Genomic DNA, 18,335 nt, shown 5'->3' on the forward strand with positions numbered 1-18,335 from the left:
GCAGAAATACAAAGCATCCTAAGAGACTACTACAAGCAACTCTATGCCAATAAAATGCACAACCTGGAAGAAATGGACAAATTCTTAGAAAGGTATAACCTTCCAAGACTGAACCAGGAAGAAATAGAAAATATAAACAGACCAATCACAAGTAATGAAATTGAAACTTTGGCTTAAAATATTCGAACAAACAAAAGTCCAGGACCAGATGGCTTCACAGGTGAATTCTATCAAACATTTAGAGAAGAGCTAACACCCATCCTTCTCAAACTCTTCCAAAAAATTGCAGAGGAAGGAACACTTCCAAACTCATTGTATGAAGCCACCATCACCCTGATACCAAAGCCAGACAAAGATATTACAAAAAAAGAAAATTACAGACCAATATCACTGATGAATATAGATGCAAAAATCCTCAACAAAATACTAGCAAATAATCCAACAACACATTAAAAGGATCATACACCATGATCAAGTGGGATTTATCCCAGGGATGCAAGGATTCTTCAATATATGCAAATTAATCAATGTGATACACCACATTAACAAATTGAAGAAGAAAAACCATGTGATCATCTCAATAAATGCAGAAAAAGCTTTTGACAAAATTCAACACCCATTTATGGTAAAAACTCTCCAGAAAGTGGGCATAGAGGGAACCTACCTCAACATAACAAAGGCCATATACAACAAACCCACAGCAAACATTATTCTCAATGGTGAAAAACTGAAACCATTTCCTCTAAGAACAGGAACAAGACAAGGATGTCCACTCTCACCACTATTATTCAACATAGTTTTGGAAGTCCTAGCCACGGCAATCAGAGAAGAAAAAGAAATAAAATACAAATTGGAAAAGAAGAAGTAAAACTGTCACTGTTTGCAGATGACATGATACTATACATAGAGAATCCTAAAGATGCCACCAGAAAACTACTAGAGCTAATCAATGAATTTGGTAAAGTTGCAGGATACAAAATTAATGTACAGAAATCTCTTGCATTCCTATACACTAATGATGAAAAATCTGAAAGAGAAAATAAGGAAACACTCCTATTTACCACTGCAACAAAAAGAATAAAATATCTAGGAATAAACCTACCTAGGGAGACAAAAGACCTTATGCAGAAAACTATAAGACACTGATGAAAGAAATTAAAGATGAAACAAACAGATGGAGAGATATACCACATTTTTGGATTGGAAGAATCAACATTGTGAAAATGACTATACTACCCAAAGCAATCTACAGATTCAATGCAATCCCTATCAAATTACCAATGGCATTTTTTACAGAACTAGAACAAAAAATCTTAAAATTTGTATGGAGACACAAAACACCCCGAATAGCCAAAGTGCTCTTGAGGGAAAAAAACGAGGCTGGATGAATCAGGCTCCCTGACTTCAGACTACACTACAAAGCTATGGTAATTAAGACAATATGGTACTGGCACAAAAACAGAAACATAGATCAATGGAACAAGATAGAAAGCCCAGAGATAAACCCACACACCTATGGTCAACTAATCTATGACAAAGGAGGCAAAGATATACAATGGAGAAAAGACAGTCTCTTCAGTAAGTGGTGCTGGGAAAACTGGACAGCTACATGTAAAAGAATGAAATTAGAGCACTCCCTAACACCATACACAAAAATAAACTCAAAATGGATTCGAGACCTAAATGTACGTCCGGACACTATAAAACTCTTAGAGGAAAACATAGGAAGAACATTCTTTGACATAAATCACAGCAAGATCTTTTTTGATCCACCTCCTAGAGTAATGGAAATAAAAACAAAAATAAACAAATGGGACCTAATGAAACTTCAAAGCTTTTGCACAGCAAAGGAAACCACAAACAAGACAAAAAGACAAACCTCAGAATGGGAGAAAATATTTGCAAACGAATCAACGGACAAAGGATTAATCTCCAAAATATATAAACAGCTCATTCAGCTCAATATTAAATAAACAAACAACGCAATCCAAAAATGGGCAGAAGATCTAAATAGACATTTCTCCAAAGAAGACATACAGATGGCCAAGAAGCACATGAAAAGATGCTCAACATCACTAATTATTAGAGAAATGCAAATCAAAACTACAATGAGGTATCACCTCACACCAGTTAGAATGGGCAGCATCAGAAAATCTACAAACAACAAATGCTGGAGAGGGTGTGGAGAAAAGGGAACCCTCTTGCACTGTTGGTGGGAATGTAAATTGGTACAGCCACTGCGGAGAACAGTATGGAGGTTCCTTAAAAAACTAAAAATAGAATTACCATATGACCCAGCAATCCCACTACTGGGCATACACCCAGAGAAAACCATAATTCAAAAAGACACATGCACCCAATGTTCACTGCAGCACTATTTACAATAGCCAGGTCATGGAAGCAACCTAAATGCCCATCGACAGACGAATGGATAAAGAAGTTGTGGTACATATATATAATGGAATATTACTCAGCCATAAAAAGGAACGAAATTGAGTCATTTGTTGAGATGTGGATGGATCTAGAGACTGTCATACAGAGTAAAGTAAGTCAGAAAGAGAAAAACAAATATCGTATATTAACGCATGTATGTGGAACCTAGAAAAATGGTACAGATGAACCGGGTTGCAGGGCAGAAGTTGAGACACAGATGTAGAGAACAAACGTATGGACACCAAGGGGGGAAAACTGCCGTGGGGTGGGGATGGTGGTGTGCTGAATTGGGCGATTGGGATTGACATGTATACAGTGATGTGTATAAAATTGATGACTGATTAAAAAAAAAAAAGTGGTGCTGGGAAAACTGGACAGCTACATGTAAAAGAATGAAATTAGAACACTCTCTAACACCATACACAAAAATAAACTCAAAATGGATTCGAGACCTAAATGTAAGACCAGACACTATAAAACTCTTAGAGGAAAACATAGGAAGAACATTCTTTGACATAAATCACAGCAAGATCTTTTTTGATCCATCTCCTAGAGTAATGGAAATAAAAACAAAAATAAACAAATGGGACCTAATGAAACTTAAGTTTTTGCACAGCAAAGGAAACTACAAACAAGACGAAAAGACAACCCTCAGAATGGGAGAAAATATTTGCAAATGAATCAATGGACAAAGGATTAATCTCCAAAATATATAAACAGCTCACATAGCTCAATATTTAAAAAAAAAAACCCAATCCAAAAATGGGCAGAAGACCTAAATAGACATTTCTCCAAAGAAGACATACAGACGGCCAAGAAGCACATGAAAAGCTGCTCAACATCACTAATTATTAGAGAAATGCAAATCAAAACAATGAGGTATCACACCTCACACCAGTTAGAATGGGCATCATCAAAAAATCTTCAAACAACAAATGCTGGAGAGGGTGTGGAGAAAAGGGAACCCTCTTGCACTGTTGGTGGGAATGTAAATTGGTACAGCCACTATGGAGAACAGTATGGAGGTTCCTTAAAAAACTAAAAATAGAATTACCATATGACCCAGCAATCCCACTACTGGGCATACACCCAGAGAAAACCATAATTCAAAAAGACACATGCACCCCAATGTTCACTGCAGCACTATTTACAATAGCCAGGACATGGAAGCAACCTAAATGCCCATTGACAGATGAATGGATAAAGAAGATGTGGTACATATATACAATGAAATATTACTCAGCCATAAGAAGGAACGAAATTGGGTCGTTTGTAGAGATGTGGATGGATCTAGAGAATGTCATACGGAGTGAAGTAAGTCAGAAAGAGAAAAACAAATATCGTATATTAACGCATATATGTGGAATATAGAAAAATGGTACAGATGAACTGGTTTGCAGGGCAGAAAATGAGACACAGATGCAGTGAACAAACGTATGGACACCAAGGGGGGAAAGTGGCGGGGGGTGGTGGTGTGATGAATTGGGAGATTGGGATTGACATGTATACACTAATATGTATAAAATGGATAACTAATAAGAACCTGCTGTATAATAAAATAAATAAAATTAAATTAAAAAAAAATAAAGAGATTAGGAGCAGTTGCTCTACTGACTTGCTGTTTAAAAAAAAAAAGAAAATGCAGTTCCTAATATGTAATAAATATTATGAAATCAATGCTAAAAGTTTAAGGGGTAAAAACTTAGTATGTTTTTGAAAACTCTAGTGGTGCTGTGTTGAAGAGTAATGCCTTACAGCAGAGATAGGCAAACTACAGCCTAGGGGCCAAAGTGGGCCCATGGCCTGTGTATTAATGGTTTTTACATTTTTAAATGGTTGCAAAAACAGAACAAAACAAAATAGAATGTGTGACAGAGAGAGAATGTGGCTGGCAAAGCCCAAAATATTTACTGTCTGGCCTTTTACAAAAACAGTTTGCCAAGCCCTGCTTCATGGGATTCCAACAAGCCTGGAAGCTATTCAAGGATTCTTAACATTTATTTACATAGGCACTGTGCCTAAGTGCTTTACATGCATGTAATTAATGGTCATGATACTATTAGGTTCGTTCTATTGCTGTATCTATACCCTTTCTTCAAGAAGAATACCAGGCTTAAAGAGGTTATGTAACTTACCTAAAGTCATACAGTTATTAGGTGGCAGAAATGAGATATAAACTGAAGTCTGTCTGACTCCAGGGTCCATAACATTATGTTATAATGCCATCTTCTTATTTCTATTTCATCTCCAATAGACATGACCGTTTCCACTTTTAAACTAATTACTGTTTATATATACTTTAATTCCTACTTAATACAAGTATTTAAATTGCTCTTACTGACAACTCTGAAGAAGCAGTTTTGTCTAGAGCATTACTGATCAGTAAGTCAGGAGACTCTATGACCCTCAGTTTCATATTATAAGGAATAAGGGATAACAGTATATTTATAATTTATAGAGATGTATGAGGATGAATAAGCTTAGATGGAAATAAAGGTGACATGATACTATAAAACATTTTGGAAAGTAGTTTTTAAAATAGATATTTCTAATATAAAATGTAAAAACAAAATATTTTGCCATTAAAATTGTTCACAATCACATCTAGGAGGAAAAAAACAACTTTGTTTGATGTCTATATATAGGTGGTGAGATGGGAAGAAGGAAGAAGCCCAGGGGAATTTTAGACTACTATAAGAACAAACTAGAAATACTAAGTTCTTATAAATGATAAGTAAAACCCTGAAGTTATTAAAGACTCAGAATAAATTAACATGGGGGCTTCCCTGGTGGCGCAGTGGTTGAGAATCTGCCTGCCAATGCAGGGGACACGGGTTCGAGCCCTGGTCTGGGAAGATCCCACATGCCGCGGAGCGACTGGGCCCGTGAGCCACAATTACTGAGCCTGCGCGTCTGGAGCCTGTGCTCTGCAACAAGAGAGGCCGCGATAGTGAGAGGCCCGCGCACCGCGATGAAGAGTGGCCCCCGCTTGCCGCAACTGGAGAAAGCCCTCGCACAGGAACTAAGACCCAACACAGCCAAAAATAAATAAATAAATAAATAAAGCTATTGATTTATAAAAAAAAAAAAAAAAAGAATAAATTAACATGTTCTACAGTAGTTCTTCCCATTTATTTTAGAAATAAAACCCTTTCTCAAATAGATGTCATTCGGTAGCCCAACAGACTACTGAATAATAATAGGCTTTTTGACAAGCCTATTATTGAAAAAGCTCTCTCAAATCAAAAGTAATTTTGTTTTAAGAAGTAATTGTAAAATACTTGATTACATTCTTCTAAATTAGGTGCTTGGGGATTCACTGAGATTTACTGTCACTAAATCCTTTAAAAGTCAGTAGACTACTAGCTGCTTTAGAAAGGAAGGTTTGAGAAAGAACTGCCTGCCTCCAGCAAGCACCCTTGTTGAAGGATAATGCATAAAACTACTTCCAGTCAATCTGTGGCTTCTTTATACTAGAACATCCTAAAAAATTAGGATGATCTGATATGATACACTACTAAAGCATGAGCAAGTGGTCTGACAAAAGTCAATTCTGCAGTACACCGTGAAGAGAAATAGTGAGGATAAAAAAATAAGAATACTGAAAGTTCCCTTCTAGAAATATGGTAGGCTAGACATTCAAAACCCACTCACTAAAAACACCTGAAATACAGGATGAAATATTAAAGGTATCCTTATAAATACATAGCTGAGTTTGCAAGAAAGCAAGGGAAATTCTCAAGGGCTAAAAATGAAGTAGTAGCATGAATTCAGATCACTAAGTGATTACTAAAGCTAACGATTACCATCTATTTTGGCAGTGACCCTATACCCTTAGAATTTAAGGATATCACATAGAGGGATAAGAGTCAAGCCTTTGGTCTCACACAAATTAGAGGTGGGGCAGAGTATAGCTTACCACTCAGAAACCCTAAAGGGAAATGCCTTCAGTGAAAATGTCGAGCAAAACCCAATCAACCACCACTACCACCAAGTCCACCCTGCAAAAGGAGATGACAAGTACACTTTATTTTTCTGAGGCACAGAAGAACATTTATGAAAACCACTTCCTAAACACCTCATAGACCAAAGATATGGTAAAATTAGAATATATTTAGACTTGAACAAGTACAAAAATGCTACATAAAAGATCTTTTGAAATATAACTGAGTTAGTACTTTCAGAGAAATCTATTGACATAAACACTTAGATAAAAAGACTACAAAAAAACAAATTGTGCAACTTAAGAAATCAGAAGAAAAAAGAGAAGAAAAAAAAGAATAAGACAATAAGTTAATGAAACAAAAACAAAAATCAAAGTTGGTTTGTTAAAAAGACTAATAAAACTGGTGTTTAAGTCTCCTAGAAAATATAGCTTACCAAAATTTATTCAGGAAGAAACAGAACAATGAAATAGTTTCATATCCATTAAATAAATCTGTACTATAAAATCTTCCTACAAAAAAACACCAGGCCGTTAGACAGATGAGTTTCATCACACATTCAAGTATAAGGGAACTCCAATCTTACACAAACTGAGATTAAAGAAAAAAAAAAAAAAGTAACTCACCAATCCATTTTATCAATAATAACAAAACCCAACAAAGACAACAGGAAAAGGAAAATTATAGGCCAATATCACACTGAATAGATAAAATCCTAAATAAAATATTAGTAAACTGAACACAGTAAAAAAAAGATGAATGTATCATATCCAGAAGAATTTAAACTTGATTTAACAATGTAAAATCTACTAATGCAATTTACCACATCAAGGAGAAAAAACCATATGATAATTCTAATGAGCACAGGAAAAGTACATAGTACCCAGATCAAAGCCCTAAAGAATAAAAACTACAAAACTTTTAGAAGAAAACATACAAGAAAAGCATCATTATGTTAGATTTGGCAATGATTTCTTAATTATGACACCAAAAACACAGGCAATGAGAAAACAATAGATAAATTGGACTTCATCACAATTAAAACTTTTGTCCATCAAAGAATACAGGGTGAAAAGGCTAGGCAAAGAATGGGTGAAAATATATGCAAATCATATATCTGATAAGGGATCAGTATTCAAAATATATAAAGAACTCCTACTACTCAGGAACAAAAAAAATCAACCCAATTGAATAAACATTTCTCCAAAGAAGATTTATAGATGGCCAATAAAAACATGAAATGATGCTCAACGTCACTAATCATCAGGGAAATGCAAATCAAAACCACCAGTGAGATACCACTTCATACCCATTAGGATGATATTTATTAAAAAACCCCAGAAAATACAATATGTTGGTGAGGATGCAGAGAAACTGGAACCCTTGTGCATTGCTGGTGAGAATGTAAAGTGGTACACCACTGTGGAAAACAGCAAGGTGGTTTCCCAAAAAATTAAACATAGAATTACCATATGACTTATCAATTCCACTTCTGGGACTATATCTAAAAGAAATGAAAGCAGGGACTTGAACAGATATCTGTACAGCAACGTTCACAGCACCATTATTTACAATAGCCAACCACAGAGAAAACTCAAGTGTCCATCAACAGAAAGGAACAGACAATTCCAACATACAATGAAGTATTATTCAACTTTAATAAGGAATGAAATTCTGACACATGCTAAAACACGGATGAAACTTGAGGACATTATGCTAAGTGAAATAAGCCAGACACAAAAGGACAGATATTGTATGAGTCCATTTATATGAGCTACCTAGAATGGTCAAATTCATAGAGACAGAAAATAGAGTGGTGGTTGCCAGGGACTGGGCGGAGGGAGGAATACAGAGTTACTGTTTAATGGCTATAAAGTTTCAGTTTGGGAAGATAAAAAAGTTCTGGCATGAATGGTAATGATGGTGGCACAATAAGTGTGAATGTAGTACCACTAAATTGTACACCTAAGAACAGTTAAAATGGTAAATTTTATGTTAGGCATATTTTACCACAATTTTTAAAAACTCAATATCCAAAATGTTCTATAGAAAAGTTTAAATATGAGATCTAATATTAAAAATATTTCATTCTTATATACCAGCAAACAGTTCAAAAATGTAATTTTAAGACATAAGAATTAAAATATCAAAAAGAACAAATGAACATAAATAGAAAACAAAAAATTAGGAATAGTTGTTAACATAGCATGTGTAAGATCTTATGAATGTAGTTATACTTTATTGAAAAACATTAAAAAAGATAAAACTGTATGCTGATATTCTATATTCATGGAAAGGAAGATCTTTTCATTGTAAAGATGTCAATTCTGCTCCAAATTATAAATTCAATACAATCCCAACCAAATTCCCATACTGATTTATGCAAACTGACAAACTAATTTTAAATATTAGAAGCAAAGGTCCAAGAAAGGGTATGACACTTTTGTAAAGAAAATTGGAGAGTCCTTTTATTTCAGATATCAAAACATATTACACAAAGCTATTATAATAAGATGGTTTATCAGTGCGGTATCTCAATGGAACAGAATAAAAAGCTTAAACACAGATCCCCACTTAACAGACCCTTAATAAATGACAGGGGCGGCAGTGCAAATCAGTAGAGAAAGGATGGCCTATTCAATAAAAAGTTTGAAAACAAGTGATTATCCACATGGATAATCTGAACGCTTCTTATCAAATACAAAAATCAACTCCATGTGGACTGAAGACATAATGTGGAAAGAAAGGCAAAACTTTAAGACTTCTAAAAAATATACATAAAAATAACTTTATGACCTTCAGATAGGAAAACTTGTATAAAATAGAAAACCACAAACCACAAAATAACAGATTGAAAAATCCAACTACTTTAAAATATTCGTCAAATAACACTCAAAAAGATGCTCTACCTTATTAGCAATCAGTTATACAATTAAAACCACAATGAGATCCCACTTTACAGCCATCAAATTAATAAGAATTTCAAGTCTTATGGGAAATTCGAAATGTTGAAAGGATGTGCAACAGGAATCCTTACTATTGTTCTAGTATAAAGTGGTAAACTAGAACAAACACTTCAGAAAGCAACATGCATTATGTAAGAAAGTGGAAGACGTACATATCCCAGGAATCAGCCATGCCCACCTTAGAAAAATTCTTACTCATGTGCACAGAGACGTGCATAAGAACAATCTCAGCAGTACGGTTTGTACTGTATCGGCAAAACAACAAAGCAAAACCAAAAAAAACACAATAAAAATATCCTTAGGTGGGAAAATAGATAAACTGTGGTATGTTCATATACCAGTGTGGTACATTCATAACCAGTTACTTGGATGAGATGAATATCTCTCATGCTGAGGTTAGGATAGCAAAAGAGTACATACCATGTATCACTTATGTAAGTTAAAATACACACAAAACAAAGTAGTGTATATATTACTTACAGATATATACACGTTGTAAACCACAAAGAAAATGGGAAGGGGTTCACAGGAGAATTTTGACCAAGTAGAATATTTTATTTTTTCTAATAGCTAGATTAGTAGTATAAGGTTACTCATTAAATTATTCTTTATATGTTTTTGGATGTATTAAATACTTCATAATAAATTTTTTAACACCTTTATCGGAGTATAATTGCTTTACAATATTGTTTGTTTCTGCTGTATAACAAAGCGAATAGGCTATATGCATACGAATATACCCATACCCCCCACCTTCTTGCGTCTCCCTCCCACCCTCCCTATCCCAACCCTCTAGGTGGACCCAAAGCACAGAGCTGATCTCCCTGTGCTAGGCAGATGTTTCCCACTAGCTATCTATTTTACATTTGGTAGTGTAAATATGTCAATGTTACTCTTTCACTTCATCCCAGCTTACCCTTCCCCCTCCCTGTGTCCTCAAGTCCATTCTCTTCGTCTGCGTCTTTATTCCTGTCCTGCCCCTAGGTTCATTAGAACCTTTTTTTTTTTAAGATTCCATATATGTGTTACCATACGGTATTTTTCACTTTCTGACTTACTTCACTCTGTAAGACAGACTCTAGGTCCACCCACCTCACTACAAATAACTCAATTTTGCTTCTTTTTATGGTTGAGTAATATTCCATTGTATACATTGCCACATCTTCTTTATCCAGTCATCTGTCCATGGATACTTAGGTTGCTTCCATGTCCTGGCTATTGTAAATAGTGCTGCAATAAACATTGTTGTACATGACTCTTTGAATTATGGTATTCTCAGGGTATATGCCCAGTAGTGGGATTGCTGGGTCATAGGGTAGTTCTATTTTTAGTGTTTTAAGGAACCTCCATACTGTTCTCCATAGTGGCTGCACCAATTTACTTTCCCACCAACAGTGCAAGTGGGTTCCCTTTTCTCCACACCCTCTCCAGCATTTATTGTTTGTAGATTTTTTGATGATGGCCATTCTGACCAGTGTGAGGTGATACCTCATTGTAGCTTTGATTTGCATTTCTTTAATGATTAGTGAGGTTGAGCATCCTTTCATGTGCTTGTTGGCAATCTATATATCTTCTGTGGAGAAATGTCTATTTAGGTCTTCTGCCCATTTTTGGATTGGGGTTTTTTGATATTGAGCTGCATAAGCTGCTTGTATATTTTGGAGATTAATCCTTTGTCAGCTGCTTCATTTGCAAATATTTTCTCCCACTCTGAGGGTTGTCTTTTCGTCTTGTTTATGGTTTCTATTGCTGTGCAAAAGGCTTTACGTTTCATTAGGTCCCATTTGTTTACTTCTGTTTTTATTTCCATTTCCCTAGGAGGGGGGTCAAAAAGGATCCTGCTGTGATTTATGTCATAGAGTGTTCTGCCTATGTTTTCCTCTAAGAGTTTTATAGTGTCTGGCCTTATATTTAGATCTTTAATCCATTTTGAGTTTATTTTTGTATATGGTATTACAGAGTGTTCTAATTTCATTCATTTACATGTAGCTGTCCAGTTTTCCCAGCACCACTTATTGAAGAGGTTGTCTTTTCTCCATTGTATATTCTTGTCTCCTTTATGAAAGATAAGGTGACCATTATAGGCAGGGGTTTATCTCTGGGCTTTCTATCCTGTTCCATTGATCAATATTTCTGTGTTTGTGCTAGCACCATACTGTCTTGCTTACTGTAGCTTTGTAGTATAGCCTGAAGTCCAGGAGCCTGATTCCTCCAGCTCTGGTTTTCTTTCTAAAGATTGCGTTGGGTATTTGGGTTCTTTTGTGTTTCCATACAAATTGTGAAATTTTTTGTTCTAGTTCTGTGAAAAATGCCATTGGTAGTTTGATAGGGATTGCACTGAATCCATAGATTGCTTTGGGTAGTGTAGTCATTTTCACAATGTTGATTCTTCCAAAGCAGAACATGGTGTATCTGTTTGTATCATCTTTAATTTCTTTCATCAGTGTCTCATAGTTTTCTGCATACAGGTCTTTTATCTGCTTAGGTAGGTTTATTCCTAGGTATTTTATTCTTTTTGTTGCAATGGTAAATGGGAGTGTTTCCTTAATTTCTTTCAGATTTTTCGTCGTTAGTATATAAGAATGCAAGAGATTTCTGTGCATTAATTTTGTATCCTGCTACTCTACCAAATTCATTGATTAGCTCCAGTAGTTTTCTGGTAGCATCTTTAGGATTTTCTATGTATAGTATCATGTCATCTGCAAACAGTGCCAGTTTTACTTCTTCTTTTCTGATTTGGATTCCTCTTATTTCTTTTTCTTCTCTGACTGCTGTGGGTAAAACTTCCAAAACTATGTTGAATACTGGTGAGACTGAGCACCCTTGTCTTGTTCCTGATCTTAGAGAAAATGGTTTCAGTTTTTCACCTTTGAGAAGGATATTGACTGTCGGTTTGTCATATATGTCCTTTATTAAGTTGAGGTAGGTTCCCTCTGTGCCCACTTTCTGGAGAGTTTTTATCATAAATGGGTGTTGAATTTTGTCAAAAGTTTTCTGCATCTACTGAGATTACCATATGGTTTTTATCCTTCAATTTGTTAATACTGTGTATCACATTGATTGATTTGTGTATACTGAAGAATCCTTGCATTCCTGGGATAAACCCCACTTGATCATGGTGTATGATACTTTTAGTGTGCTGTTGGATTCTGTTTGCTATTATTTTGTTGAGGATTTTTGCATCTATGTTCATCAGAGATATTGGCCTGTAGTTTTTTTTGTGACATCATTGTTTGGCTTTGGTATCAAGGTGATGGTGGCCTCGTAGAATGAGTTTGGGAGTGTTCTTCCCTCTGCTATATTTTGGAAGCATTTGAGAAGGATAGGTGTTAACTCTTCTCTAAATGTTTGATAGAATTCGCCTGTGAAGCCATCTGGTCCTGCACTTTTGTTTGTTGGAAGGTTTTTAATCACAGTTTCAATTTCAGTGCTTGTGATTGGTCTGTTCATATTTTCTGTTTCTTCCTGGTTCAGTCTTGGCAGGTTGTGCATTTCTAAGAATCTGTCCATTTCTTCTAGGTTGTCCATTTTATTGGCATAGAGTTGCTTGTAGTAATCTCTCATGATCTTTTGTATTTCTGCAGTGTCAGTGGTTACTTCTCCTTTTTCATTTCTAATTCTATTGATTTGAGTCTTCTCCCTTTTTCTCTTGATGAGTCTGGCTAATGGTTTATCAATTTTGTTTATCTTCTCAAAGAACTAGCTTTTAGTTTTACTGATCTTTGCTATCGTTTCCTTCATTTCTATTTCACTGATTTCTGATCTGATCTTTATGATTTCTTTCCTTCTACTAACTTTGGGGTTTTTTTGTTCTTCTTTCTCTAATTGCTTTAGGTGTAAGGTTAGGCTGTTTGTTTGAAATTTTTCTTGTTTCTTCAGGTAGGATTGTATTGCTATAAACTTCCTCCTTAGAACTGCTTTTGCTGCATCCCAGAGGTGTTGTGTCATCGTGTTTCCATTGTCATTTGTTTCTAGGTATTTTTTGATTTCCTCTTTGATTTCTTCAGTGATCTCTTGGTGATTTAGTAGTGTGTTGTTTAACCTGCATGTGTTTATATGTTTTACAGATTTTTTCCTGTAATTGATACCTAGTTTCATAGCATTGTGATTGGAAAAGATACCTGATACGATTTCAATTTTCTTAAATTTACCAAGGCTTGATTTGTGACCTATGATATGGTCTATCCTGGAGAATGTTCCATGAGCATTTGAGAAGAAAGTGTATTCTGCTGCTTTTGGATGGAATGTCCTATAAATATCAATTAAGTCCATCTTGTTTAATGTCATTTAAAGCTTGTGTTTCCTTATTTATTTTCATTTTGGATGATCTGTTCATTGGTGAAAGTGGGGTGTTAAAGTCCCCTACTATGATTGTGTTACCGTCGATTTCCCCTTTTATGGCTGTTAGCATTTGCCCTATGTACTGAGGTGCTCCTATGTTGGGTGCATAAATACTTACAATTGTTATATCTTCTTCTTGGATTGATCCCTTCATCATTATGTAGTGTCTTCTTGGTCTCTTGTAATAGTCTTTATTTTAAAGTCTATTTTGTCTGATATGAGTATTGCTACTCCAGCTTTCTTTTGATTTCCATTTGCATGGAATACCTTTTTCCATCCCCTCACTTTCAGTCTGTATGTGTCCCTAGGTCTGAAGTGGGTCTCTTGAAGACAGCATATATACGGGTCTTGTTTTTGTATCCATTCAGCCAGTCTATGTCCTTTGGTTGGAGCATTTAGCCCATTTACATTTAAGGTAATTATCGATATGTATGTTCCTATTACCATTTTCTTAATTGTTTTGGGTTTGTTATTGTAGGTCTTTTCCTTCTCTTGTGTTTCCTGCCTAGAGAAGTTCCTTTAGCATTTGTTGTCAAGTTGGTTTTGTGGTGATGAATTCTTAGTTTTTGCTTGCCTGTAAAGGTTTTAATTTCTCTGTTGAATCTGAATGACATCCTTGCTGGGTTCAGTAATCTTGGTTGTAGGTCTTTCCCTTTCATCACTTTAAACATGTCCTGCCACTCCCTTCTGTCTTGCTGAGTTTCTACTGAAAGATCAGCTGTTAACGTTATGGGGATTCCCTTGTATGTTATCTGTTGCTTTTCCCTTGCTGCTTTTAATATTTGCTCTTTGCATTTAATTTTTGATACTTTGATTAACATGTGTCTTAGCGTGTTTCTCCTTGGATTTATCCTGTATGGGACTCTCTGCGCTTCCTGGACTTGATTGACTATGTCCTTTCCCATGTTAGGGACGTTTTCAACTACAATCTCTTCAAATATTTTCTCAGTCCCTTTCTTTTTCTCTTCTTCTTCTGGTACCCCTATAATTCGAACGTTGGTGCGTTTAATGTTGTCCCAGAGGTCTCTGAGACTGTCCTCAATTCTTTTCATTCTTTTTTGTTTATTCTGCTCCCTGGCAGTTATTTCCACCATTTTATCTTCCAGCTCACTTATCCGTTCTTCTGCCTCAATTATTCTGCTATTGATTCCTTGAGTATTTTTAATTTCAGTAATTGTGTTGTTCATCACTGTTTGTTTGCTCCTTAGTTCTTCTAGATCCTTGATAAATTTTTTTGTATTTTCTCCATTCTGTTTTTGAGATTTTGAATCATCTTTACTATCATTACTCTGCATTCTTTTTCAGGTAGGTTGCCTATTTCATCTTCATTTATTTGTCTTGTAGGTTTTTACCTTGCTCCATCATCTGCAACATGTTTTTTTGTTGTGTCATTTTTTTTTTTTTTTTTTGATGGGTGGTGCTGTCTTACTGGTTGTTTGGCCTGAGACGTCCAGCACTGGAGTCTGCAGGCAGTTGGATAGAGCCGGGTCTTGATGCTGAGATGAGGACCTCCGGGAGGTGTCACTCCAATTAATATTCCCTGGGGTCTTATGTTCTCTGTTAGTCCAGTGGTTTGAACTCAGAGCTCCCACCACAGGAGTTTGGGCTTGACCTCCGGCCTGGGAACCAAGATTCCGTAAGCCTCATGGGGAAGGGGAGGGAAGGGGAGGGGAGGGGAGGGAAGGGGAGGGGAGGGGAGGGAAGGGGAGGGGAGGGGAGGGAAGGGGAGGGGAGGGGAGGGAAGGGGAGGGGAGGGGAGGGGAGGGAAGGGAAGGGACGGAGCAGTACAATATCAGAGAATAAAAAACAAAATACAATTAGAAAGATAAAAAATATATGAGGAAAAATAAAACTATAATTGAAACAACTGCAACAAGGTAAAATAAAACCACAACAGAAAAAAAAAAAAAAAAGGGTTGGGGGCGGGAACAAGCCAAAAGGAGAGAAGAATAACAAAGTATAAAGAATAAAAAACTAAGAAATGCTGCCCACAACTCTTTACTGGCAATTTTGCTTACCACACTGAGAAGACTACATCCTGAGATGGTAGTCTACAGTGCAGCATTATACCCATCAAAGAGCACAATTACCAAGTAAGAGGCATTTGTTACAAGATTAAAATAAAACCTCAGGGTGTTACAAACTCACACAAACCAAGTGATGCCTGTGTATAAAACAGATCTAAGAGGAACAAGTGAGTTGAAGAGAGAAGAGGGAGTCAGAAGGTCCAGAATCCCTTAGCCTTGCCTGTTTAAAAAAAAGAAGTAACACACATAAAACTTCAAGGGAAGAAAAACGTAAGTTTAAGTAAATTCTAGAGAACCTGGCAGAAATCACATATGTATGTATTCTGCTACCAAAATATTTTAATGACTGTAAACACTAATCACTCTTTCTTACCTATGGTTGGGTTATTAGTCGCATATTGAGAGAGCAGATCTTCATCAGCTTCCTCATGCTTTTCATTAGGAGCAAAGTCTTTCTTAGAGAAGCTGCTGTTCTTCCTTTTTAAAAGGGTTGTTTTACTTTCAGGTTGATCTGAAACTGGAATTTCCACTGGCTGGTAGTTAGCATGGATATATGGCTCTTCAGGAAGCATATTACCTTTACTAAAACACTCTAGCAACCATTTTGCTCCCACTACATGAGGCCTACAAAAATAGTACATAGTTATATATTAGTTTAAACTATAAAGACCACAATCCCACTTGCCATGCAGTTTACATAATTGCCGGGACATGCAATTTAAAAAAAATTATTACAGCGTAGAAATTGCTTTGAATTAAAAACTGACAAAACCTGTGGGCTGATTTATCCCAAAACTGCTTCAATTCATCATCATAATCTCCCACAATAACATGAGTTACATCTTCATTGAGCTGATTAAAACGAACTCCACCTCCACTGTTAATAAGTCTTCTCAGTTTATCTAGCTTTCTGCCACTAAAACCGCAAAGATAGATCTGCAAAGAAAGAAAACATTTACTTTAGATTAATATATTTAAAATGGCTTATTTCTCTCAATAGAAACCTATTTATTAAAAGCATATATCTAAATCCATTGTGTGTAAATAAGACAACTCTTGTTTACATTTTAAGATACATTAAGAAGTGAAGTATATTCTGAAGGTTTGAATTTTAAAGTATTCTTAAATTTTATCATTTCTTCACAATCCCATAGCATTATTACCCTTTACAGTAGACACTACTTGATAAGTATTCTGAGGCTTTAAATAAAATAGAAGCCAGAATAATTCAATTATCTTCTGAACATTAGTGCATAGCAATTTCTAAAATCAGGTAGCTTCTTAAATTGGTCTTACCACTTTTAAATTTTAAAGTAATTACAGAAATAAACTGGCGTTGAACACTTGAATTCAGAAAAGCTAGGTTTAAATTTTGGTTCAGCTGCCAATGATTAACCACATGACCACCTCAAGATACTCAGACTCTTTAAACCAATTTTCTTACTTATATACTGAGATATCTTTTTCACAGAGTTGATTAAACAAGAAAATTTAAGTCAAAGAGCTAAGCAGAATGCTTAGGATGATACGTAAGCAGTAACTTATTTTTAACTATCAATATGTATATATATACTTTTTGAGGCACGGATGGGGTTATGTATATATTTAAACCAATTTAATCAATATAACAATCTTCTTCAACTCTATTTTACATAACGTGTCTTTAAAAAACTTCTTAATGACCAATCTATTCCTAACTGCATTTATATCCCAAACTAAATAACCTCCATCACTAGAATACACTTTAACAAAAATGAGGAATCATATGTTTTTCTGTAAGAATAATTAAGTCATATCCAGAATTAGTATAGTCTAGATAAAAGATTATACAACACACTTCCTGTTCTGCTAGTAAACTGGTAAGTTTTAAAAGTATAGAAAGGAAGGTAATTTGCCCAATTTCCTTAACAATAAAGTTAAATCTTTGCTACTCTAGAATTAATGCTTAGCCTATTGATTCTCCAAGCAAGAATATATTAAGTATTCAGTTCTAGAAGATATATATGATGATCCCATCAAAGGCACTTATAAGATAGTTACTCAGACACTAAAAAATAAAATAGCCCAAGAGATATTAAACAAAGCAGTGCACCTAATGGTTAGGAATATAGGCTTTGGAGTAGATGTCTGGCTACTTAATGTCTGTGAAATTCTGAACAGGAACTTCAATCCTCTAAGTATCAGTCTCAATATTATCTGTTTTAGAGTTATTTGTGGGAATTAAATGGGATTATATATAAAACGTATCAACAATGTATATGAAATAATTAGCACAGTGTCTATCATATTATAAACACTTAATAAATGATAGCTATAAATAAAAATCCATTAAGTGGTTCAGAAACTAAATGCTCTCAAAACACAGTAGATGGAAAGATTAAGGTAGTTATTAGGAAGGTTCAGAGAAGAGTTGAAAAAAATGATATGAACTTTTAATGGATGAGAGATGAAGGTACATCCCAGGCAGAGAGCCCCTAATAGCTAAAAGATAGACATGGTCTAATGAGTGCATCTGCTTAGCTAGAGTGGAGGGCTTATGTAAATTAGGAACAAGCCCAACTCTGAAGGGTCTTCAAAGTGAAGCTACAAGTACTAAAGTATATTATCACTTACTGCATTTATTA

General features: G+C 35.3%; 1 protein-coding gene across 4 annotated transcripts in view; it reads right to left on the reverse strand.

Moving 5' to 3' along the window:
* TOPBP1 (DNA topoisomerase II binding protein 1) overlaps positions 1 to 18,335 on the reverse strand; it is a 71,228-nt gene that overhangs the window by 43,430 nt on the left and 9,463 nt on the right. For all 4 annotated transcript variants that reach the window (XM_036850119.1, XM_036850118.1, XM_036850121.1 and 1 more), the window contains 2 exons: positions 16,484 to 16,647; positions 16,085 to 16,335 (listed from right to left, as the gene is read on the reverse strand). In XM_036850119.1, coding sequence (XP_036706014.1) covers positions 16,085 to 16,335; positions 16,484 to 16,647 — 415 coding nt within the window. The remainder of the gene's footprint in view (positions 1 to 16,084; positions 16,336 to 16,483; positions 16,648 to 18,335) is intronic.

This window comes from Balaenoptera musculus, chromosome 4, assembly GCF_009873245.2.
Source record: "Balaenoptera musculus isolate JJ_BM4_2016_0621 chromosome 4, mBalMus1.pri.v3, whole genome shotgun sequence".
Lineage (NCBI taxonomy): Eukaryota > Metazoa > Chordata > Mammalia > Artiodactyla > Balaenopteridae > Balaenoptera > Balaenoptera musculus.